A 25,780-nucleotide genomic window follows, 5' to 3' on the forward strand; every position below is an offset into this window, starting at 1 on the left:
CAATGGCTGGGTGTACTGCAAGGAGGTGGAGGGGGACCCAGGCCCACCCTCTACTTTGGGTCCCGGCCCAGGGACCCTCTGGCATCCGCCTCGCTGTCCTCCTCCTTTTCCTCCTCAGTCTGTTTCCCTGGGCCGCTTCTCCTATGGTCCCTTGCACCCGCTAGGCCCTTCCCCTCAGGGCCTGGTGGCTATGGGTTAGCGCCTTCTGGCCTCCCTGAGCCTGCCCAGCACTGCACTGCACTGTCTGCGGTGCTAGTCTCCCCCTTGGAGACTGACCTTCCCCTTTCAAAGGCCTGGGACAGACTGACTGCTCCTGCTCTGGGCAGCCTTTATATACATCTGAGCCTGGCCCTGATTGGTTCCTTCCAATATGGGCCCTAATTGGCTCACAACGAGCCCTTTGCTGATTGGCTCCCTGGGCTGTGCAGGCCCCCCGGCCTGCCACCCACTCTCACAGGGAGTGGGGCAATCCGCCCCACTACAGTCCACTATTGTATGCCTCGTCATGCTTCGGCCACCATTCCAAAGACCATGCTTCCATGTAGACAGGGCCGAGAGCGGGGGAAGCTGGTACAAATTACTGGGGCTTGGCCGTCTGCTATAGGGGTCCCAATAGCCCCAATAAGGCCAATAGGAGGGATTGAGTGGGTGAGGGGGACTCCACAGCATCAGGTCCCAGCAGTCCCAGGGATGTCACAACTGGGAGGATCTTCAACTGCCTCTCAGGACTCAGCTCTCTATGAGGAGATAATGAACTGGCCAGGGGTGTCCAACTCATCCAAGTCTCAGAACTCCTCTGTCTCCATTGCTGGGGCCAATGGCACTGGAAGGTGGATGCTTGTGCCCCAAGGGTTGGAGAGGGGATGGTTCTTGTGTTTCATTCAGTTTCATCCTCCAGTGTGGAAATGTCTCTCAGGAGGACTAGGTAGGCGAGCAGGGGAGACTGAAGGTAAGGGAGGAAAATATCCTCCAGTGTTCCAACGGTTAGGACCAATGTGTCTTGGGAAGTTGTTGCTGGCTGGTACCGAGAAAGAACCAGGGCCAGCACTTCTGGACAGAGCCGGTAGATGTTGGTCCTTGTGTTTTGGAGCTGGCGCCACCAATGATACTGAAAGATCCTTTTTTTTCCCCTGCACACTTTAACCTTCCAGGTGTGGGTCTTTAACAATTCTGGACCCATAGGATCCATGTGTAAAGGCTAACCCGGTCTGGACAGGCTCAGGGAAGGACCCCTTCTCTTATAAGCAAATCTGGACGGGATTCTGTCTTTACAACCACCAAAGTGCCCCCTACTGTCAAGGAAAGCTCAGGAAGAAGATTCCTTGTCTTGGCAGTTGTAGGCTCTGGTTCTAAGCTTGTGCTCGGAGGGGTGCTGCTCCTCTGATGGTGACGATGTATGGGAGGAGGTCTCCCTGGCTGAGCTCAGAGTGAGGCCTCACAGACTTCTCTCTAAGGTGTTTCATTAATCAAAGCTCATGAGCTTTGCGTGTTCATGGTGGAAACGAGTGACAAATGCTGCACTTTGAAGTGATATGCAGTAGAGACAGCACTGGTGATAGTCACCTCACAGAGATGGTCAGAACAAGGCAGGAAACACAGTTCTTGAACTCCTGAACTCTGGGCATACTCCCAGACAATGGGAAGGGAGTCCCTAATAATGGGAAAGAATTAGCTACACTAACTAATGATACTAATATAAAAACTATTTACAAATATATGTACAGGATAAAATGCATGCACTAAGGATAAAAACTAGAGAAATCTGTGAACACAGGGATTTTCACTCAGGCCATGCAGCGGGAAGAAGGAACTGGAGGGGCATCAGCCTGCATTGCCTTTTGTGCCGTCCGTCTGGAGCATGAGGAGAATGACAGCACATGTGTGGGCCACTGGACACTGCTGGTTAGAATTTCTAGACTCAAGCAGATGGTGTGCATGCGCACCCATGTGTGGAATACACATAGGGACCAGAACTTACAGAACTTGGTATAAGTGTTGATTAAAAAGTGATGTAATAACTACTACAAGTATTTGAAGAATGCAAACTCCAAGGCAGGAGAAGAATTATGTACGGCAGGAGTTGTCAAGCTTTTGTACTGTGGACATCTTAAAAGACTGTATACAGTGTAGTTGCAGCCGTGTTGGTCCCAGGATATTACAGAGACAAGGTGGGTGAGGTCATATCTTTCATTGGATCCACTTCTGTTGGTGAGAGAGACAAGCTTTTGAGCCAGACAGAGCTCTCCTTTAAGTCTCTGTAGCTTGAAAGCTTGTCTCTCCCACCAACAGAAGTGGATCCAATAAAAGATATGACCTCACCCACCCTGTCATCTTATCAGATTGTGTCATGAACACTTCCTCCCACACCCATTTATGATAATACAACATCCTTGTGGCAAACTATAGCAATTGCTTACACAGGAAAGTAATAAAAGGAAAATATTGTATTTGTAGGTTCTTTTTAATAGGATTTAGTGGCTGAAAATGAGGCACCTGCATCATGTGACCAACCAGCTCCCCACAATCCACCAACACTGTGGACCACTAGCAGTTCATGGGCCATTATTTAGGAATCATCAAGCTACAATGATACCAGAAGAGGCATGGGGATGTGTGTGTCAAAACTAGGGATAATGGGATGGAATTGAGAAAGGGAAAATTTAGGTCATAGGCTTCCCCAACACAAACTTCAAGTATCCACTTATCCACAACTGCCTCAATTCTCACCTATCTCCAGCTTAGATACTACCACCCAATGAACTACCTCCCCAGTCACCCTCCAGAATCCCCCCATCTATCAAGCACCTAGACACAGCAACCAAGTTTTGTGCAGCTCCATGTACTGCCCTGACTGCTGCTTGGGGTAGGGTGGGTTGCTGGTAAGTTTATACATTTGTGCAAATTACCTAATTAAATCATTTCTATAAAATGTGACACAGAGTGACAGAAGGCTTGGCAGCTATGTTCACTGGCCTGCAGAACAGGGCTGGTCCCCTGGAAGGAGCAATATATTCCTTCGCAAGGTGTGCACTGATAAGCTGCAGAAGAGACTGTGCCTGCCCCCAAGCCTGACTTCCCTCATGCTCCTGCTGGGATAGGGCAGCTCTGCACTGCCCCCTACACATGGGTGTGGCTTCAATGCCACAGTCTAGCCTACAGCACATTATCACAAACCAATGTTTTCAATATTCTGTATATAAAATGCATTATGTTTAAGCTTTACACAGTACTTCAGCGTGACTTCCAGATGCATATAGGATCTGTGTTGCTTATTCATTCACTGACTTACCGGCAGGAAGCCTTCTGAGTGGAATAAATGAATTCGCATTTTCCATGTATACAGTAACCATTGAAGCTTTCTGAACAAGGTATGTGATTTCCAATATAAATGTCTTCTCTTTGATCACTGGCATCTTGAAAACATACACAGATAGATTTAGTAAATATACAAAACAAACACAAATATAGCATTCTTCCAAAAACTTCTATGGTGACAGGATGAAGCATTAATAAAGCAGTGGCTTAGAGCTCAAGTTTCACAGAAGCCTGTGGAATTTAGCAGCACACTCACTCAACATTGAAAAATTACCCCTTAGTGATAACTAAATCTGCTGCTATTGTGGGCTTCCTAAACTGGAGAAAAACTTCCTGACTTAGGCCTGGTCTACACTGGGGGTGGGGGTGGGGGGGATCGATCGAAGTTATGCAACTTCAGCTATATGAATAATGTAGCTGAAGTCAACGTACTTCACTGCGTGTCATCACTGTGGCGAGTCGACTGCTGCCGCTCTCCTGTGGACTCTGCCTGCGCCTCTCGCGATGGTGGAGTACAGGAGTCAATGGGAGAGCGCTCGGGGGTCTATTTATTGTGTCTAGATAAATGGGCAGCGATCGATCCAGCAGGTAGTGTAGACATACCCAAAGAATCAACATATTGTAAAGGAGATGGGTTGAAGCTCTGCCAGTGGGGTTTAGGCAAACAGTTGGTAGACAGCCACATTGAGCACTTGGCCTGGGGAAAGCTGTGTCTTTCACATCCCTGAGCAAAGGAAGTTTCAGTGCTGTAAGTGGCAGTGAAGACAAGGCTTAACAGAGCTCTGGAGAAAAGAAAGATAGGGTTACAAGAGAAAACTAAAGGACTGGCGTTAACAAGCGATAACAGAAAGAAGAGAGGGCCAAGAAGGAGAAAATAGTGTGATAAAGAACCTGGAGGGGAGAGAGATAGAGGAACAAAAGAGGAGGAGAGACCCAAAAGACAAAAGAGAAGGCAAAGGAAAGAGGAGAAAGAGAAAGGGAGTGGGCAAGATAGACAAAACCAGGGAATGAAGGTGGAGAAATGACTCAGGTGCAGAAAAGAAAGAGTGCAGCAGATGCAGGTGTAACCCACACACCTCCTGGGTGCGATGTTCTGTCCTCCCTAGTTGCACCGAGATCACTTATAGAGAGAGAGTGAAATGAGTCTGCCTCAGCTAATAGCCAGCAGGCTTTTAGCTCATGTGGTAGAGGCTCATGCACTAAGCTTCAGAGGTTCCCAGTTCAATCCCGACGCCGACTGGGGTCTGTCGGTGTTAAACGGGGAGCACTTACTAAGGCTTTAGAATAGGTTGTAGAGCTGGCAGAAGAAAGCTTAAGAGCTCTGGAGCAATAAAAGAAAGAGACCTATGGGCACAAAGGACAAATTGCTGGAGCTTCTGAGAGCAGAGAGAAGGGCCTGAAAGCAAAGACAGAGGAAAACATTTTAATAAATTGAAAATTATAAAAGTCTCCCCATGTCTAGCACCAGCTTCTGGTGGCAGCTCTTTGATCCACAGGGTTAACTGTTAGTACTCCAAGGACTACTATAGTAAACTGTACTGAGGCTCTTAGGATGCAAAGGCTCCTCCTGAGCCCTTCCCACACCCATACAATATGGCCTGCCTACTTTCCTGCAAAGAAGTCTCCTCCACCTCCTTTCCTTCTTCAGAATGATTTCTCCTCCCTCTCTCTAGCCCTCCCCTGACTATCACAGCAGCTGTTGAAACAGCCCCCCTCTAGAATGACCAGAACCTCTGAGTAGCCAGCTCACTCTTCAGCAAAATCATTCTGAACTCCAGGCCTGGAATAGACCAGACCCAGCCTATGCTGGGGCTGGGCCTGGCAGTGCTGGGAAGCAGCTAATAGCAAGAGTGTTGGGGTGGAGGTTATAAAGTTGTTCCCAGAAGCGACGAGGTGAGGTCAATTGGACTCAGTGCAGGCAGGACTCTTGGCTTAGCAAGCTCTCACCATCCCTCCGCCTCAGCATAAGTGCATCACAGTGACCTCCCCAAAACCTCAAAGTAGCTAGCCCTCAAGTGACATCTACCTGGGCACAAGCCAGTTTCCTGAAGGTATCACGGTCTTCACAGAAACACAGACTTTTTTCAAGGAGCCTGAGAAAAATCTGACTGGTCTAGTACAAGATCTAATCTGTCTGGACTTCCATAAGCATTTGATTGAGTGCCACATAGGAAATTATTAGCTAAACTGGAGGATATGGGGATTAGTATAAGAACTGTACGGTGGATGAGGAACTGGGTAAAAGGGAGATAACAGGTTGTGCTGAATGGTGAACTATCAGGCTGGAGTGAGGTTACTAGTGGAATTCCTCAGGGACCTGCTTTGGGACCTATATTAAATATTTTCATTAGTGACCTTAGCACAAGAAGCAGGAGCATGCTAATGGAATTAGCTGATGACGCCAAGTTGGGGGGCATTATCAAAACAGAGGGGAATTGGAATATCATAGAGGAAGAATTAGATGATCTTGACTACAGCAATAGAAATATAATAGTAAAAAATGCAAAATCATGCACTTAGGGTCAGATAACAAAACTTTCTGCTATGAGCTGAGGGGCTCAGCAGTTGCGAGTGACCAAGAAGGAGAAAGAGCCAGGCGAATTAGTTGATCACAATATGACTACGGCCTGGTCTACACTACGACTTTAGGTCGAATTTAGCAGCATTACCTCGATTTAACCTTGGACCCATCCATACAATGAAGCCCTTTTTTTTTTGACTTAAAGGGCTCTTTAAATTGATTTCTTTACTCCATCTCTGACAAAGGGATTAGCGCTGAAATCGGCCTTGCTGGGTCAAATTTGAGGTAATGTGGACACAGTTCGATGGTATTGGCCTCTGGGAGCTATCCCAGAGTGCACCATTGTGACTGCTCTGGACAGCTCTCTCAACTCAGATGCACTGGCCAGGTAGACAGGAAAAGGCCCACGAACTTTTGAATTTCATTTCCTGTTTGGTCAACGTGTTTGCAGAGCTCATCAGCATGATGTGCACATTGCCGGGGCACATTGCCCAGCCCGTACTTTGTGAGAAGTCTATGACCATGTCCCTCTTGTCACCGCGTTCGCCTGGTTTTGCGTGAAACAATTGTCTGCCATTGCTCTGATGGAGGCAGGGGCGACTGATGACATGGCTTACAGGGAATTAAAATCAACAAAAGCGGGGGCTTTGCATCAAGAAGAAACACAAACAACTGTCACACAGAATGGCTCCCTCAAGGATTGAACTAAAAAATAACCGGTTACCCACCTTTTAGTAACTGTTTGTTCTTTGAGATGTGTTGTTCATGTCCATTCAAAGTAGGTGTGCATGCGCTGCATGCACGCCAGCCGGAAGATTTTCCCCTAGCAGCATCTGTAGGGTCGGCTCAGGCGCCCCCTGGAGTGGCTCCGCAATGGCGCCCTATAAAGGGGCCCACCGACCCTCCACCCCCTCAGTTCCTTCTTGCCGGCACTCCGACAGAGGGGCAGGAGGATGGGTGTTGGAATGGACATGAACAACACATCTTGAAGAACAACAGTTACTAAAAGGTGGGTAACCGTTTTTTCTTCTTCGAGTGGTTGTTCATGTCCATTCAAAGTAGGTGACTCACAAGCCTAACCTTAGGAGGTGGGGTCGAAGATCACTGCTGACTGGAGTACTGCGCGACCAAAGGCTGCATCATCCCTAGTCTGGTGCGTGATGGCATAGTGAGACGAGAATGTGTGGATGGAGGACCACGTGGCCGCTCTACAAATCTCCTGAGTTGGAACCTGAGCCAGGAATGCCGCCGGGGAGGCCTGCACCCTGGTGGAATGGGCCGTGACCGGAGGGACAGGGGTCTTTGCTATACGGTAGCATTCCCGGATGCAGGTTGCGATCCACAAAGAGATTCGCTGAGAGGAGACCGGGAGCCCCTTCATCCTCTCTGCCACTGTGATGAAGAGCTGGGTCAAGCGTCTGAACGGCTTGGTATGCTCTGTAAAAAGCCAAGGCCCTGCGGACATCCAGGGAGTGTAGCCTCCGCTCTTCGCTGGAGGCATGTGGTTTCGGGTAAAACACCGGGAGAAAGATATCTTGGACCATATGGAATTGTGAAACAACCTTGGGTAGGAAAGCTGGATGAGGTCTAAGTTGGACCTTGTCCTTGGAGAAGACTGTGTACGGGGGCTCAGATGTTAACGCTTGAAGCACCGACACCCATCGGGTCGAGGTGATGGCCACCAGGAAGGCAGTCTTGTAGGACAGGTACAGCAGGGAGCACGAGGCCAGAGGCTCAAAGGGAGGCCCCGAGATGACGGAGAGGACCAAGTTCAGGTCCCAAGCAGAGGTCAGCTGACGCACATGCGGGAAGAGCCTGTCCATACCCTTGAGGAAACACCTAAACAGTGGGTTCGCAAACACTGAGGTACCCCCTTCTCCCGGATGAAAGGCGGATACGGCCGCCAAATGTACACGAATGGAGGAAAGGGAGAGGCCCAGTTGTCTTAGGTGAAGCAAGTAGTCATGGACCACGGGAATTGGAACCCCCAGCAGGTCATGACCCCGCTGACCCGACCAGATGGAGAAGCGCTTCCATTTGGCCAGGTAGGTGGCCCTAGTCGACGGTTTCCTGCTACCCAGCAGCACCTGCCTGACCTGCTGGGAGCACTGCAACTCCACTGGATTCAGCCATGGAGCATCCAGGCTGTAAGGTGAAGGGACTCGAGGTTCGGGTGGCGGAGGGAGTCCCGGTCCTGCGTGATCAGGTCCAGGAGTAGGGGCAGCGTCAGGGGTGCCTGAATGGACATGTGCAGGAGTGACATGTACCAATGCTGGCGTGGCCACACCGGAGCTATCAGGATTACCCTGGCGCGATCCCTGTGAATCTTTAAAAGCACCCTGTGTATCAGGGGAATCGGAGGAAACGCATAAAGCATGCCGTCTTCCCATGGCTGAAGAAAAGCGTCTGACAGAGACACCCAACTGCGGCCCAGAAGGGAGCAAAACTGTCGGCACTTCCTGTTTTCCTTTGAGGCAAACAGGTCTAACCAGGGAAAGCCCCAGAGCTGGAAAATTGAGCGTACCACATCCCATAGGAGGGACCACTCGTGACCCTGGAACGAGTGGCTGAGGGTGTCTGCCAAGCCGTTCTGCTCCCCTGGAAGATAGAACGCCGTCGGGTGAGTGGCATTGTGGATGCAGAAATCCCACAGCACGAGGGCTTCCCTGCAGAAGGGAGAGGAGCGTGCACCCCCCTGTTTGTTGATATAAAAGACTGCCACCGTGTTGTCCGAAAGGACTGAAACACACTTGCCGCCCAGGTGAGACCGGAAGGTCAAACAAGCCAGACGGACCGCTCTCAGTTCCCTGACACTGACATGCAACTGGAGGTTCTCTGGGGTCCAGCAGCCCTGCGTCCTGAGGCGTCCCAGGTGCACTCCCCAACCTCAATCTGAGGCATTTGTCACCAGGAAGAGGGAGGGCTGCGGGGCAGCAAAGGGAATGCCCATGCAGACTTCCCGCGGGTTGAGCAACCACTCAAGCGAGCTCAGGACTAAGCAGGGAACGGACACCACGGAGTCCAGCGGGTCTCTGACCGGGCGATAGACTGTTGCCAACCAGGACTGCAGTGGGTGAAGCCGGAGTCTGGAATGGACCACCACATAGGTGCATGCTGCCATGTGGCCCAACAGCCGGAGGCAAACTCGCGCTGTGGTAACTGGGGCGCGGTGCAGTCCGAGGATGAGCTTGGAAATTGCACGGAACCTGGACTCCGGCAGATATGCTTTGGCGCGTGTGCAGTCCAGAACCACTCCTATGAACTCTGCGTTGCGTTGGAGACAGGGTGGGATTTGGCATCGTTCAAGAGGAGGCCCAGATCGAGAAAGGTCCACCTGATGAACAGCACTTGGGTCTCTACCTGCTCCTTGGAGTGGCCCTTTATGAGCCAGTCGTCCAGGTAGGGGAATACCTGGATGCCGTGCCTGCACAGGAAGGCCGCCACGACTGCCATGCACTTTGTGAAGACCCTGGGAGCAGCTGACAGGCCAAACGGGAATACCGCGAACTGCAGATGGATGCCGGCCACGACGAACCTGAGGTACCGGCAGTGCCATGGAATTATGGCAATGTGGAAGTAGGCATCCTTTAAGTCGAGGGCGGCATACCAATCTCCTGGATCCAGGGAGGGAATGATCGAGGACAGGGAGACATGTGGAACTTGAGTTTCCTCACAAACTTGTTCAGCCGCCGCAAGTCTAGGATGGGTCTCAGGCCTTCTTTTGCCTTCGGTACGAGGAAGTACTGGGAGTAGAAGCCTTTGCCCCTGCGTTCCCGCAGGACTTCCTCCATCGCCCCTGCCTCCATGAGGAACTTCACTTCTTGAACCAGAAGTTGCTTGTGAGAAGGGTCCCTGAAGAGGGACGGGAAAGGGGGTTGGTGGGGCGGGAGGGAGGAGAACTGGATAGAATATCCCCTCTCTACCATGAAGAGCACCCATTTGTCTGACGTAATTCAGGACCAGGCACAGTAGAAGCGGGACAGACGTGACCCAAATGTAGGGGTGGGAGGATCCAGAGTCCCGATTGGTAGGTCGCCCTCGACCATACCATCAAATAGGGGGTCTAGGCCCAGATGGTGGTCTCGATTGGCCAGACAGCTGGCTGGAGGGATGACGCTGGTGACGCCTCCTGCAATTTCTACCTCGTCTGCGCCCCAGCTCCTGGCGGGCCTGTGGCTGGTATGGGCAAGGGGCTGCCTGCAGCCTAAATTGTCTGCGCTGGGTTGCGGGGGTATGCAAGCCCAGCGAGCGAAGTGTGGCCCTCGAGTCCTTTAAACTATGGAGATGTTTGTCCGTTTTCTCTGAAAACAGCATCTGCCCTTCGAAGGGGAGGTCTTGAATTGTCTGCTGAACCTCATAGGGCAGGCCTGAGACCTGGAGCCAGGCGCCCCGCCGTATGACCAGGCCTGCAGCCAGGGTGCGCGAGGCTGAGTCCCGCCGCATCCAAGGAGGCCTGGAAGGAGGCTCGAGAGATCAGTTTGCCCTCCTCCACTAGGGTCGAAAACTCTGATCTCGAGTCCTGAGGAAGGAGCTCCACAAACTTTGACATGGCTGAACACATGTTGTGGCCAAATCGGCTTACCATTGCCTGTTGATTGGCAATGCGAAGTTGGAGTCCCGCCGTGGAGTACACCTTCCTGCCAAAGAGCTCAAGCCTTTTTGTGTCCCTGCTCTTTGGCATTGACCCTTGAAACCCCCGCTGGTTGGCTGCGTCTACTACCAGGGAGTCAGGGAGAGGGTGGGTGTACAGGTGCTCATGCCCTTTAGAGGGGACGAAGTAGCGCCGCTCCATCCTCTTGGCAGTAGGGGCCATTGAGGCCATAGGGTGCGGGACGTATCCGCTATCATCTTTATCAGCGGGAGGGCCACCCTGGAGGGGCCTGAGGGGGCCAGGATGTCCACTACAGGGTCCACGTCCACCTCGATCTCCTCCACTTGGATTGCGAGGCTTTGAGTTGCTTGCTGAAGCAATTGTTGGAGAATTTGAGTGTCCTCTAGGGCCAGAGCCACAGCCATGCCCGAGACCGTCTCGTCTGGGGAGGATGATGAAGAGATTACATGGAGCGGCCCTTCATCCGGTGCATGCGGCCTCTCCAGGTCCTGCGGCACACGGTATTAAGGTTGTGGTGCCGGGTCCCAGTCCAAATGCGGCACTGTGGCCGGTACGGGGGTCGCTAGTGAGCGACTTGGCGTATCATGCGGTTCCGGTGTAGCCCGAATTAAAGCCGCTGCCAGTGCCGCTGCCCGGTTAGGGAGTGCTGAACTTGACGATGGCACACCGCTGCCCGGTGATGGTGCCGGTGGTGGAGGCAGCTGCACCGGGGCCACCAATGTCGAGGACACTGAAGCCGACCGTGACCAAGGGCCAAACGCCTGGCCTACAGACTGATGGTAGGCCCAGGGAGTCCAAAATGGCCACTGTGAGGGCGGCTGCCACTATTGCTGCCACTGTGGGTAATGTTGGTGGCTCGCCCCCGACACCGATCTCCTGCTCTGCAACCTGCTGGAGCGATAGGAGTCCACCTCTGAGTCTGAGGTCTCTGAGTATGAGGACCTGGGGGGAGCGGCGCCCGGTGCCGGAGGTGAGTGGTGTCGAGGTGACAGGGAGCCTCTCCTCTGGTCTGTGCTGCCTTCGCAGCTCGGTGCGGGGAGGGAGGCGATAGCATGGCGAGCTTGCCTCTAGATTGTACTGGTGGACAGACCACAATAGGCAACTCCCGATGATGTGGGGAGGCTGGTCCCGGGAGACCCATCAAGTCTGAGGACGCCTTGAACGCCTCCGGTGTCGATGGGGGGGCGTATGTCTCCGCTGAGGCCTGGAGAATTAGGCTGGTCTGGACTCGACCACCCTCTCTGCGGTGCGGGAGTCAATGGAACCGCCGGGGGCTGTAACGCAGCCTGTCCGCTTAGCCCTGGGGGCGGGGGCGGCCTCGGGTCCTGGTGGGGAGACCGATCCCTCATCGGCTTCTTTTTCTTCGCGGGCACCGGCGAAGGTGAGCGGTGCTGCACCGAGGCCGACTTCCTATGACCAAACTACGCCCGGTGCCAGGTCTTGGACCACCTGGGCTGGGCCTTAAGTCTTGATGCCAGTGCCGAGGCACTCCACACTGAGGACGATGTGCTGGGGCCTGCCTCGGCCGGTTCTGGGTCTGAGGGTGGTCGCAAGGCCGCCTCCATCAGGAGGACTCTAAGTCTTTGAACCCTGTCCTTGAGAGTTCAGGGGCGGAAGCCTCTACAGATAGAGCACCGGTCCTTTTGGTGGCTCTCTCCGAGGCACCTCAAGCATGCAGAGTGCGGGTTACTCTTGGGCATGAATTTCCTCCAGTCCTCGCAGTTTGAAACTGGGGGACCGGGCATGCCCCAGCAGGCAACAAAGAGTGTGGGCGGGGGACCCCCCAACTACGAAAACTATATACAAAGAACTATCTACTAACTATAATATAACTGAAACATGGACTAAACGGACTCTTACTATGCAAGAGTAGTTCCAGCTAGCCGTCACCGGCGGCAAGAAGGAACTGAGGGGGTGGAGGGTCGGCGGGCCCCTTTATAGGGCGCCATGGCGGCGCCACTCTAGGGGGCGCCTGAGCCGACCCTACGGACACTGCTAGGGGACAATCTTCCAGCTGACGTGCACGCGGCACGTGCACACCTAATTTGAATGGACATGAACAACCACTCGGAGAAGAACCCTGGGTTTAGCAGGCCATTGATTTCACAAAACAAATTGGGTCAATGTCTTGTTTTGATCTACTCCATCTATCTTTTACATCTTAGGCTGGCAGCAGACAGTGCAGTACGACTGCTAGCTATCATCATCTCCTGGGTGCTTGGCAGAAGATGAGAATGACCTGGCTGAGTCACTCCCATGTGTGCCAAGGCACCCCTGCCTGACCTCACCGAGGTCGGCTAAAAGAGCACCCAGGGGTACGACGACGATGGCTACCAATCGTAATACACCGTCTGCTGCCAAAAGGCAATGAGCTGCTGTTGTGTAGCAATGCAGCCCCACTTCTGCCAGCACCCAGGAGACGTATGGTGACAGTGAGCTGAGTGGGCTCCATGCTTGCCGTGGTATGGCGTCTGCTCAGGTAACCCAGGAAAAAAGACACAAAACGATTGTCTGCCGTTGTTTTCATAGAGGGAGGGAGGGAGAGGGGAGCCTGACGACATGTACCCAGAACCACTCGCGACACTGTTTTTGCCCCATCGGGCATTGGGATCTCAACTCAGAATCCCAATGGGCAGCAGAGACTGTGGGAACTGTGGGATAGCTACTCACAGTTACCCACAGTGAATGCTCTGGAAGTTGACACTAGTCTCGGTACTGTGGATGCAGTCCGCCAACTTAATACACTTAAAGCATTTTGTGTGGGGACACACACAGTCGACTGTATAAAAACGATTTCTAAAAAACTGACTTCTATAAATTTGACCTAATTTTGTAGTGTAGATGTACCCTTAGAAACAACATTGTGATGTGGTTGTGAAAGGGGAAAATGTGATCCTAGGAAGTGTCAGTTGAGATACTTCTAGCAGAGAAAGAAAAATATTAATACCATTGTAGAAGGGACTAGGGAAACCTCATCTGGAATGCTGTGTGCAATTCTAGCCACCCATGTTTAAGAAAGGTGAATTAAACCTGGAACAGGTGCAGAGAAGGGCTGCTACTATGATCAGGGCAATGGAGGGCATGTCTTCATGTCTTATGAGCGGAGACTGGAAGAGTCTGGCTTGTTTAGCTTAGCACAAAGAAGGCAGAGGGAATATGATTTCTGTCTATAAATACATTGGGGGGAGGTGGAGTAAACACCAAGGCAGTTGAAGGGCTACTGAAATTAAAGGACAACACTGGCAGAAGAACAAATAGATAAAAACTGGTGATGAGTAAACTGTAAATTAGAAGGCAGTTTTTAACCATCAGAGGCATGAAGTTCTGGAACAGCTTCCCAATAAGAGTAGGAGGTTGGGGGGGACAGACAACCTAACTGGTTTTAAGATGAACCTTGATAAATGTATGAATGGATTATATGATGGGGTTGCCTGAGATTGTAGAGGACTGGACGTAATGACTAAGTAAGTCTCTTCCAGTTCTAATTTCCTATACCCTCATTTCTTGTTAATTCTTCTGACAAATGTTCCACATGCATTCACTCTCACAATGCTGCACTTTCAGCACACAAGCAAACTGATAATACACATGCTCCTTGTATTCATAAACATTTCTAATTATCTTCTAAGCTTTTCTTCTCACTTCAGTCTCGTCATTACACAGTGGCATCTAAACGATTTCAAATTTAACATAAACAAGGTCCTAACAAACAAAGTAACAAAAGCAGCAGCAGAGTATCTGGCCCGTCCAATTTACATGGCTAAAAATCTTTTAAACAACGTGGCTCATCCACTATAGTCCAACAGGTGCAGAAGCAGCAAGTATAGAACCTGTCAGTTATTCAGAAGTGATTGAGGAAGGCTGGGCAGAGGGGGCTTGTGCCACTTATATAGAAGTCACATTTCTATTGTCTTGGAACCAGCTAAAGCACTGGCACAGCAACTGGCGAAATGCTAATCCTATAACCGACTAAATACAGAAGAGAGTTCAGCATCCTAGGGAAACATGCCAGGCAGACTCGGAACAGTCATATCCCCTGCTCACCAGAGATTGGGTGATAGTGGTGTAGGAAAGCAGCTGTTCAATTCTCTCCTGGTTGTGAAGCAGATGAAAAAAGGGCATGCATGCTATATTTTGGTATCTTGGGAGAATGCAACATATTAACTAAATATCAGTACATTACCTTTCACCTCTGGTCGATACTGCATTCCATCATCTTTCTTTCCTACTGAGCTGGTGTCATCTGTTTCTATATAATAAATAAATAAAAATACATCTGTTTAGAAATGTTTATTTTCAGGCCATTGTGTTTTATTACAAAGTAAGAAGTTGATATTTGAGAAAATAATTTAGTTACAGTCATACAGTCACAGTCAATATTTTTTCTGTGGTACTGTTAGGTAAACAATGACTACAGAGATTGTACTAGCTTCCAGTTCAATTCTGGGTGCTCTTCCCAGTTTTGAACTAAAAAGCCCTTTGCAGGGTGGTCCAGTGTATTTTACAGCTAGCCCCCCATTTGTTCTTCAGCTAGACAGTTGAACTACTTGGGATTCTCAAGTTTACAGAATCTAGATGTTAATGGCAGGGAGCTCTTGCCCACTCTCTTTCTCTTTCTCCTCTTCCCTCTGCCCTCTCTTTTGTCTTTTGGGTCTCTCCTCATCTTTTGTTCCTGTCCATCTCTCTCCTCTGGGTTCTTTATGGCAGAATACCCTCTGGGAAGGGTCCAAGACAACAAACCTTGCAAACAGTGATGCTCATGATTTGCATATGGCAGCACTCCCGTGCATAAAAAGCAACTAGATAAGTATTTGCAGGTCAGGGCCCAAGTGTGTTGACCCGCTAGGCACGCTGGAAGGCCTATCTAATTCTTGCTGTTGTGAGAGGATGACTTGGGGTGTTCTAGTAGGATGGAGCTCTCTTAATATGTTTCCATTGTGGCTGATTTCATGGACATTCAGACTATTGCTCAGATGTATTTTTTTAAATACATGTTTTTTCTCAACCTAGAGCATAGTGATAGAGACATAATGTACATACAACACAAGCAAATAAATAAATACATACATACATATTTTGGGTGGCAATTAGGAAAGATCAGCAAATTTTAATACAAAAATAAAAAAGAATTTAAGGGCCTGATTGGACCCTTTATGATGCAAGAGACAATTCTAACAAAAATTAAAAAAAGACCTACCTAAGCAGTGTCCAAGGTGCCTTATATCAATCTGTTCCTGCCTCAAACACGATGCTTCTCGAACAAAACATGGATTGTTATAAGAACTTCCATCAGAAGCACATACAGGATTAAAACTGTACCCACTGCAGTCTATATTACATACACACCTGTTAATAAAAACGACATCAAACAAATACAGTTAAATAAAATTGTGCCTTGAGTAAACATTTGTTCATACATTAGCACCAGCTCTATGACCTGGGAGAAAAATCTGTTGTGTATGGATACCAAAGAATTTGCTGCTGCCTCAGGTTTTCAGATAGAATGTATTCAGTTGTGAATAGAAGCTACCGTGTACCCTTCAATATTTTATTGATGTTTTCATGGGTTTAATATAATATAAATCTTACTGATTATTTTATTTTTCTGAAAAAAACAACAGCAACATATTACAAAGAGAATTTATTAAGATAATAAAAGAATTTAGTGCATTGCCTCTTCCCATACGTGGGTAAAACCAAAGAAAGATTTTACATGTTTTGTTTGTTTGTTTTTGCAAAGAAAACTGAACGACCGTTAGGATGAGGAGGGATGAACTTTCATTTCTATTAATCAAAACTAAGCATTTTTCATTTCAAAGGCTGAACGGCAGCAATAAGCTTGGTCAACTGTATTACTTTAACAAGCCGTTCATTCATGCCTTTGAAAATGCACAGTGGTTCATTATGCTGTAATTAAAACAGGATTATGCAATCTGGATTATTTCATAATGTATCCAATTAACACATTTCTAGTTTTAGGCAGAGAACATTTTTTATCATTTGTAACAAAGAAACCATAGCCATGAGAGGGGAAAAAGATGTGCTACCCATAAGGTCCATCCCCACACAAGGGCAGGATTGTCCCTACACCAGAAAACTGTACAGTCTAGGGGACACTACCTTTAAATGATAGAGTTTTGCTGTGGAGTTCTGCAGTGAATCAATACTCAATCCTGGCATTTCATATCAGGGAGACTGCCTTGGAAAAGCTTAACAATTCTGAAGTCTGTGTCATTCTTCCATTTAATTCAATAAAACGAATACTGGAATTTTTTATTTTATTAACAACTTGTTTTTAAATGATTTACTCCACTTATTTCTCACTGCTGTGCATCTTCTGTTATGCCTCAGAATGATGCCATACTACAAAACGAAGGGAGCTATGCCGCAGAATATCTGGTATGGATTAAACAGCTCTCTATTGGCCTCCCCCTGCATGACGGGAGGGTGTACGAGCATATTCTACTGGAAGAGAGTTAATGTGGCCATACATCCTTAGTTATGGGGAGCTGCTTTCCTTCCCCCACCATGCAATCCAATCTGTGGGCAGTGATATGAGGATGAGTTAGAGAACTGAGTTAGAGTGCAAGACATACTGCTTTAAATAATCGCTCCCCTAACTCTAATTAAACACTGTGAAAAAACGGATTACAGATTTAAGAGTTCCTACTTCCCCTGGGCATCTATATCAAATTCAAGTGCAAATGCTTGGTGCCCATGAGGTTCTGTGAATAAGACAAGCCAATCTTTGAACTTAGTTTTACTGTTGTCTGTTACAGCTATCCCCCCATTCCATTTTGTTTCTTACAGCTGTCCCCATACTCCATTTTCTTTTTGTTCTCCTGTGGCCTTCCCTCCCTGGCTGTTAAGTTGTTTACCAGGGCCACTGCCCTTCTCAAAGGGAGGGCCCCTTAAAGTTGTTTACCAAGAGCCATTGCCCTTCTCAAAGGGATGGCCACTTGTGCTAAGTGGGACCACTGCCCTGTTCAAAGGGTTAGTCCTGTTATCACCTTGTTAAACCTGGGCTCCGGTGTAGGGTAGACAATGTCCAGAGCTGCAAGACCTATTGTGTTTTTAAAGTCCTGGGCATGAGTCATAGGCCTCATGTGCTTTTGAGTCACCTACTGCACAGGACTCTGCCCAGACATGTCTCTGTGCTCACCTACAGTTTTGTCCCTGCTCTCTCCTCCCTGCCTGACAGAGAGAGCCAATCAAAAGTACTGGTGGGAAACTGCCTGAGTTTGCCTTAAAAACAGACATTTTAAAACTAAGATCAGAAAGGTTCCTGCATTGCTGCCTGGTCTGATCAGCAGGGGTTCTGGGGGTCCTTTCTCCGCTCTCGTTTTATTTTTTGAGCGTAACCCCATTTTTGAAACCCCCCCACGAAGAACGAATTGCTGCCTGAGAGATCTCCTGATTATTGAGACCGTACCTAGCCTTCTGATGATCTTGCTGCTTTTACCCTCTGCTGCTTCCTTTGGGGCTGGTAAGAATCCCTCTGTGTGAAACTCTCTATACTTTTATTTTATTATTTTAGCTGCTGGCTCTGTCTCCCAGCACCCAGACTCAAGCTAAACCTTGGTCTGTGTCTTAAAACCCTCTAAACTCCGCAGCACTTTGCTGCTAAAAATAATTTGTGCCGCTGCTAAGCTCTGCTCCTGTGGGCTTTGCCTCGGGGCTCTCTGCTTCCAGCTGTATCCACTGCTGCGCCACCAGCCTTAAAAGCTGGATCCTGGGCCATACCACTCTGCCCTCTGTAACTCCCCATAACATAAGGTGCACTATTTAGAATTTGTTTTCTTAGTTTAATAAGTTGTAAGTTTGTTAAGATTATAGCTGTGGTAAGTTTCACCTGCCTTGTTAGAAGTTTGCTGCTGTGTTGCTGTATAGTTGGCTTTTATAGTTTTGCTTAGAATGTGTTCTGTTATTTGCTAATGTTGTGCCTAGTCTTGGTTAAGTTAGGTTTTCATAATACTCTGAATTTTGCTGTGTCCTCTGTATAACTTTGTGGTTAAGTCCACTCAATTCCTGCCCCCCCCCCGAGCTCTCCAGTCACCCTGTTACAACCCTCTCTCTCTGTGTTCCCAGCCTGTGTCCCTAAGAACAACCTGCAGGTTCCTCCCACTGCTCTCTGCTCACCTTGACTTCCACCCATGCCATGCTCAATGGCCCTGCTAGTCTGCACTTTCTCTCCCTCTTTTTTTAATCCTTCGCCTCCACGCGTCTGCATCCCGCCCTCAGCTTCCCCCAAACCTCTTTGTATTACTGAAGTTGCATTTGGTGGTCCGCTTTTTGCTTAAAAACCTCTCCTACCCGTTGTCCTTACCCCATTGCAGGGCTCCAAGCCTCTTGGGGCAGTTTCCTCTACCATCAGTTCCAAACATAAATCCTGTTTAGTTGGCATTGCCCCCGTTCCTGTGACACACCTTTTAGGTACACTAAAAATTGTTAGGCTCACAGCCTCACAATTATCACCCCATGGCTGCCTCCACTTTGCTTAATATACTTGTATTTATTTACCATTATGTGTGTAAACATTGTAAACCACTTAACTATGTTGCTTCTATGACGCTGTGTAACCATTTTATATAGAAGCTACGCCTTGTATTTTGCATTTCTTTTTGGTACAAACCTTTTGCATTTTCACACTGTTTTTTAAATTTTCTTAATAAAGTTTATTTTGCACTTATTGTGTGTATTTGTCCCCATTGTGCTGAACCCAATATACCTGCTGGCAGGGACCCTGGCGTAAAACAATAGAATACCAATTGAAATTTATTAAATATTTTGGATGTTTTTCTACATTTTCAAATATATTGATTCTATTACAACACAGAATACAAAGTGTACAGTGCTCACTTATATTATTTTTATTACAAATATTGCACTGTAAAAAATAAAAAAAGAAATAGTATTTTTCAATTCACCTCATACAAGTACTGTAGTGCAATCTCTTTATCATGAAAGTGCAACTTACAAATGTAGATTTTTTTTTTACATAACTGCACACTCAAAAACAAAACAATGTAAAACTTTAGAGAGCCTACAAGTCCACTCAGTCCTACTTCTTGTTCAGCCAATGCACTAAGACAAACAAGTTTGTTTTTACATTTACAGGAGATAATGCTGCCCTGCTTCTTATTTACAATGTCACCTGAAAGTGAGAACAGGATGTTCGCATGGCACTTTTGTAGCTGGCATTGCAAGGTATTTACATGCCAGATATGCTAAACATTCATATGCCCCTTCATGCTTGGCCACCATTCAGAGGACATGCTTCCATGCTGATGATGCTCATTTTAAAAAAATAATGTGTTAATTAAATTTGTGACTGAACTCCTTGGGGGAATTGTATGTCTCCTGCTCTGTTTTACCTGCATTCTGCCATATATTTCATGTTATAGCAGTCTTGGATGATGACCCAGCACTGTTGTTCATTTTAAGAACACTTTCACAGCAGATTTGACAAAATGCAAAGAAGGTACCAATGTGAGATTTCTAAATAGATAGCTACAGCACTCGACCCAAGGTTTAAGAATCTGAAGTGCCTTCCAAAATCTGAGAGGGACGAGGTGTGGAGCATGCTTTCAGAAGTCTTAAAAGAGCAACACTGATGCAGAAACTACAGAACCCAAACCACCAAAAAAGAAAATCAACCTTCTGCTGGTGGCATCTGACTCAGATGATGAAAATGAACATGCATTGTGGTCTGCACTGCTTTGGATTGTTTATCGAGCAGAACCCATCATCAGCATGGATGCATGTCTCTGGAATGGTGGTTGAAGCATGAAGGGACATATGAATCTTTAGCGCATCTGGCATGTAAATATCTTGTGATGCTGGCTACAACAGTGCCATGAAAATGCCTGTTCTCACTTTCAGGTGACATTGTAAACAAGAAGCGGGCAGCATTATCTCCTGCAATTGTAACCAAACTTGTTTGTCTGAGCAATTGGCTGAAGTAGGACTGAGTGGACTTGTAGGGCCTGAAGTTTTACATTGTTTTATTTTTGAATGTAGTTATTTTTTGTACATAATTCTGCATTTGTAAGTTCAACTTTCATTATAAAGAGATTGCACTACAGTACTTGTATTAGGTTGTAAAAAAATAAATATAAAATGAGCACTGTACATTTTGTATTCTGTGTTCTAATTTAAATCAATATATTTGAAAATGTAGAAAACATCCCAAATATTCAAATAAATGGCATTCTATTATTAACAGTGTGATTAATCATGATTATTTTTTTAATCGCTTGACAGCCCTAGTAATATTGCTAAAACTGGAATGAACTTTTTAACCATTCTGATTGTAATTTTAAAACTGCCTGGATACTGCATCACTAAGTATTTAAGTATCTTGGGCTGCCTTAAAACATTCTTATAACCATTGAATAGTATCATGTTAAAAACAGATTCTGAATATTATTTCTAAATCTACAACTAAAATCAGGATAGCTATAAATGCTGATACTGGTAAAACATTTATGTTTTAATTTATATTGGTTCCCACATAATGGTATCCGACAAGGGGCTTACACACACTTAAAGATTTAATATAACTCTCACTAAACCAGAGGCTAGCAGATTAGCTGTTTTACTGTTCCCATAGATTGACACCGCTGCTAAGTGTACTTCAGCTATTGTTTGTATGGCATTGACCATCTTGTCACTAATAATTGCATCACATTCACTCATTTTTAAACCACAGGAGCCAGTGCTGGGTGTGAATATCATGTGGAAAACATACAGGTGCACATACAGACATACATAATTTCTGTTCCCAGACAAAATACCCTGAATCAAGATGGAACTATAGATAAGACACCCAAAACCTTTAACTCTGGAGTAGTGATGCCATTCAATAACCATACAATTATAATTAACACATTTCAGTCTTTGTGGTCGCAGTCTATGCGAAACTGATTTTTAACACATCCATTTTTTCATCTTCCTGGTGTCACTACAGCTCAGAGCTCAAGTTGTTTGATAGTTTTCACCATGCTTTTGCATACATCGGCATGTTCAGGTTTCTGTTAAGATTGTCCTTAACTCTGAATTTCCTAAAGTTGGTAATGTTTGTTTTTTACATAATTACAATATATCTGCTACATTTTTTTACCCTCCAATTACAGATATACACTCTCATATTTAAATCCCTAACATGGTTTATATGTTGGAATTTGCTTCTTATGGTTATTAATAATACAAAAATACAGGAATACTAAACAAGAAACCTAAATGGAAGGCTACAATATATTTCTAATGATCTTAGCAGTCACTGCACGCTGGTAAATTAAGATGGTTTATAGCTGCTTTGCATTGCCAGAGCAGCACAAAGTTGGTGGAGTGCAATGGTAATTATAAGTAATTTGCAATTTACTTACTAGTATAAATGTTTGGGATACCTGGTCTTTCTAAAAACATTTTAATTAATTTTTGAACAAAACAAATTTCCAGGATGAGAAACAGTGGACCTTGACTGCTGTAGCTGAAAGGATAGAGCAATTAACTTCTTTTTATTTTGATATGAAAGCCTGGAGGAAGATGGGGGGGGGGCGTGTGATGGGTGAGTGCAGGGCTACATGGGAAGCATGGCGGGGGGAGAATGAGGATGACAGTGGGAAAAGGGATCTGTAAGAGTGCTAGAATGGGATTCAGCCGCAGTTGAGGGTAGGAATGTAAATGGGGCTGCTAGTGACAGGGCTGAGGGAAAGTTATATGTATGGGAGTTCTGTGTTGGGGAGACCAGGGCTGTGCTCTAGGTGGAGGTGTGGAGTGGGAAGACCAGTCCCTTTTTCCAAGGCATCAGCATTAGAAAGGTTTCCAATAGCCCTATTAGCTCATCTCCACCCTGCACTGAGGCAGCATCACCAGTAAAGGCCTCTGCAGGAGAAAAGGGCAAGTCCTAAAAATGCAGAGGCAACAGTATTCAGGGCCTAGCCTCCTTCCTCACTTCCACCAGATGCCAGTTTCCTGTGCAGTAATTTTAGGTTTACACTCCAGAGGGGGTGCACCCTCAGTAGCTGAGAAGTTCCCTAGCTGGAGCCTTCCCATGCCGGGCTGATCACAGCATCTGCATGTAACTGCAGCTGAGGTGTCCCTGCCTGTATGGGTGCTGGTGACAGTGCAGGCAGGAGCCTGGAGAGAGCTTGTCACAGCAGTACAGTGTAAAGGGAGCCCAGACTGGTGGGTCAGGGGGCTCAGTGGTACCACAGTTCCAGATGGCACCCCCAGGGGAACTTGTCGCAGTGGTAATATGTGGAGAGTGTAGGGATAAACAGGATGTGGGAGGCGGGGAGAGAAGCAGAGACATGGGGGCCTGAGGGCAGAAGGAATATGTTTGGGAAAGGGGGTTGTGATGAGGAGACTGGGGCTACATAAATTGAGATGTGGTGAGGGCAGGGGGGGGGCCTACTCATTGACTCTGAATGTTTTTTTAAAAGCTTCCTCTGTGCTCCTGCTTGAGCCCTCAACACTGCTGCCTTGGTGTATAGTGTAGCTGAGCCAGCAGTGCCATGTGGAGCCTTCCAAGCACTAACGTGAAACCAGCAGCATGCAGACATGAAACTTTTAAACAGCAGTGACATTTGGGTCAAATAACCAACCAATGAGAGCTCTTGACACATGAGACCAGTTGTCCTCATACCACAGTCATTACAATCAACAGAAATGTAACATTCAAATTCACTGTAGAGGAAAGATGTTGATTGATTGAATTACTGCTTGTATTACTATGGCCCCAGTTATGAGTGTCTTAAGCAGTTAATCTGACCCTTCTATAATAATTAGATATAAAAATCTATAATAACTTAATTACAACTTAATTCCTCAAATGCAGCCTGTACCTAAGACTTTTGCCCAACACTTCCCATTTTAGTTGCTTATAACTGTGCCAAACTTTAACTATTTGGGCTGAAAATTTCCATGCCAGGTATCTGCCTCTGACTGAATTGTTTTGTTTTTTTTGAACATTTCAGCCAAATGCTTCAGCCATTTCTGAGAACAAGGGTTAGGGAATAAATTGTTTTGGCCTCACTAAGAAGTTCTAAGGACCTTTTCTTTGAAAAGCCCTAGCACTCCCTTGCTCTGGAGCAGAAACTTGAAATTTGGTGTGGGGTTGGGAGGTGCCTTTCTGTGAGGAATGTGTCTTTTGCAGCACCTGTAAAAATCCACCCAAATCTGGTAAAATTGTAAACCTTTGAAATATAGCAGTTTGCACATGCTCCACATTCACTAAGCATGCTCCTGCCAAGGACTGAGCAGGACTTTCCATGCAATTGCAGCTCTGGGCTGCTGTGGGCTGTGCTGGGTCCCAGCACCTGAAATGAGAGCAGGAAGCCTGTTTGCCTGGTGCTGGGCACAAGTAGCATGGAGGAATAAGTTGCCTGATTCAAATACAGAGGAGACAAGCATCAGACCTGTGCACAAGGGGGTAGGAGCAGGAGAGAGTGGGCTAGACTGGGGCAAGCAACCTGGGGTGAAAACTTGGAACTGGAGGATAGCCTGGGTGGGGAGAGGAAAACCTGGAGCTGGAGAGCTGAACTGGGACTGGGTTGCAGGGGCCAGACTGGTATTGGCTGGGCAAGTGGACTGTGACTGGGAGTTGGGTGGGAGAGAAACAGGGTGGGACTAGGAACCAGTAGATGGGGGGTAAACAGACTGGATGAGAAGCCTGAGGGTGAGGGTGGGGTAGATTGGGACTAGCCTGGCAACTACTCTGGAGACTCAGACTGAGAATCAGTGGGATAGAAGGAAGGACGGGAGGGAGAGGGGACACAGATCTAAGGAAGACTGGGGTTGCACAGGAAGAACTGAGACTGGCTGGGCAATGAGACTGGAACAAAGAGCTAAGCGAGGGGCAACACTGAGATTGGATGAGGATCCTGAGGAGGGAGATTAGGACTGGGACCCAGTGGGGATGGGGAATGAGGAAGGGGAAGGGAGGGGAGAGGTACGTGTGTAACAATGTCTGTGTGAGGGATTCATTTCCAATAATCTCCTAGAAATCTGTTGTTTTGACCTTTGTGGATATTTTTGCAAATTCTGAGGACAATATTAAGTTTTCATGGGCAGTGTAAATCAAGGGGCTGATAGTAAGTCTTTAAATACATTTTCACATTATGTTTATTTCTTCAGAACTCTTGCCTCACTGAGCTAGCAGGATGGAAAACCTGAAACTAGTAGGCAGCCACTTCAAACCAAAGATAATTGGCATAATCTGCCTTATTTATATAAGAAGACCTAGTCAAACATTCCCTTTTTAGTAAATGTTTTAAGTGTTTTTACCTCCCACCTCTACTCTCCTTTTGCTATTGTGTAACTTTTGACTGGTCAGTTTACTAATTTGGTAAGATTTTCTTTTAAAATATTTTTTGAATTTCCTATTTCAAAAATGACAAATGATAAAAAATGAAAAATTGATTAAAAAAACTACCACTATGGGGAAAAAAATTAAATTGTCAAATTTTAAAACAAACATAAACCCCTTGCTTTGAAAGCCAACAAAATGAAAATGCTTTAGAAAACTATTGCTTTCTCCTGACCAAGTCATGTTAATTTTGCAACTTGCTTTCTGCACTAACTTAAAATTCCAGTTGGTCTTAAAGTGTACCCCGGGAGTAGCTCAACAGAGCTTATTACAGTGTGCTGGCCTTGAGGGGACAAATGCAAAGATAACTGTAGTGAGGTCTGCAGCCTAAAGAAAAAGTTGCATCTGAGGATAACAATCCCCAAACTGCAAACAGGGGCAACAGTAGATGCATTCCTTATATCAGGAGGGCCGACACAATCTCTGCTCTTCTTCTGGTTGTTTTCTTGAACATAGCAGTACTACCTTAGTCTTCTGTGAGTTGAACCTCTTCCAGTTGCAGTCTCAACCAGATGCTTAGGGCAAAGCTACATCTCTTAGGGGTGTGTAAAAGCCACATCCCAAGTGATGTAGCTATACCAACCTAATCCCCAGAATTCTTCTGTCACCCTAGCTACCACCTCCCAGGAAGGTAGATTAGCTACTGTGACAAAGTTCCTCCTCTAACTTGGTGGGTCCTGCACTTATTTGGCAGATTTGCTCACCTCAGTGATCTTCCCTACAGTCTGGATCAGCTACTCCTGTGTCTGATCAGGAGTTAGGAGGTTTGGGGGGAACTCGGGCCCACCTTCTACTCTGGGTTCCAGCCCCGGGCCCTGTGGATTGCAGCTGTCTATAGTGCCTCCTGTAACAGCTGCATGACAGCTACAACTCTGGGGCTACTTCCCCATGGCCTCCTTCAAACACTTTCTTTATCCTCACCACAGGACCTTCCTCCTGGTGTCTGATAACGCTTGTCCTC

At 47.0% G+C, this 25,780-nt stretch overlaps 1 protein-coding gene across 1 annotated transcript in view; it reads right to left on the reverse strand.

Moving 5' to 3' along the window:
• Positions 1–25,780, reverse strand: part of TMEFF1 (transmembrane protein with EGF like and two follistatin like domains 1) — a 246,248-nt gene that overhangs the window by 8,623 nt on the left and 211,845 nt on the right. The window contains exons 6-8 of the mRNA XM_032774982.2: positions 15,646–15,794; positions 14,632–14,697; positions 3,290–3,413 (exon numbers count right to left, since the gene is read on the reverse strand). Coding sequence (XP_032630873.2) covers positions 3,290–3,413; positions 14,632–14,697; positions 15,646–15,794 — 339 coding nt within the window. The remainder of the gene's footprint in view (positions 1–3,289; positions 3,414–14,631; positions 14,698–15,645; positions 15,795–25,780) is intronic.

Source organism: Chelonoidis abingdonii, chromosome 2, assembly GCF_003597395.2.
Source record: "Chelonoidis abingdonii isolate Lonesome George chromosome 2, CheloAbing_2.0, whole genome shotgun sequence".
NCBI lineage: Eukaryota > Metazoa > Chordata > Testudines > Testudinidae > Chelonoidis > Chelonoidis abingdonii.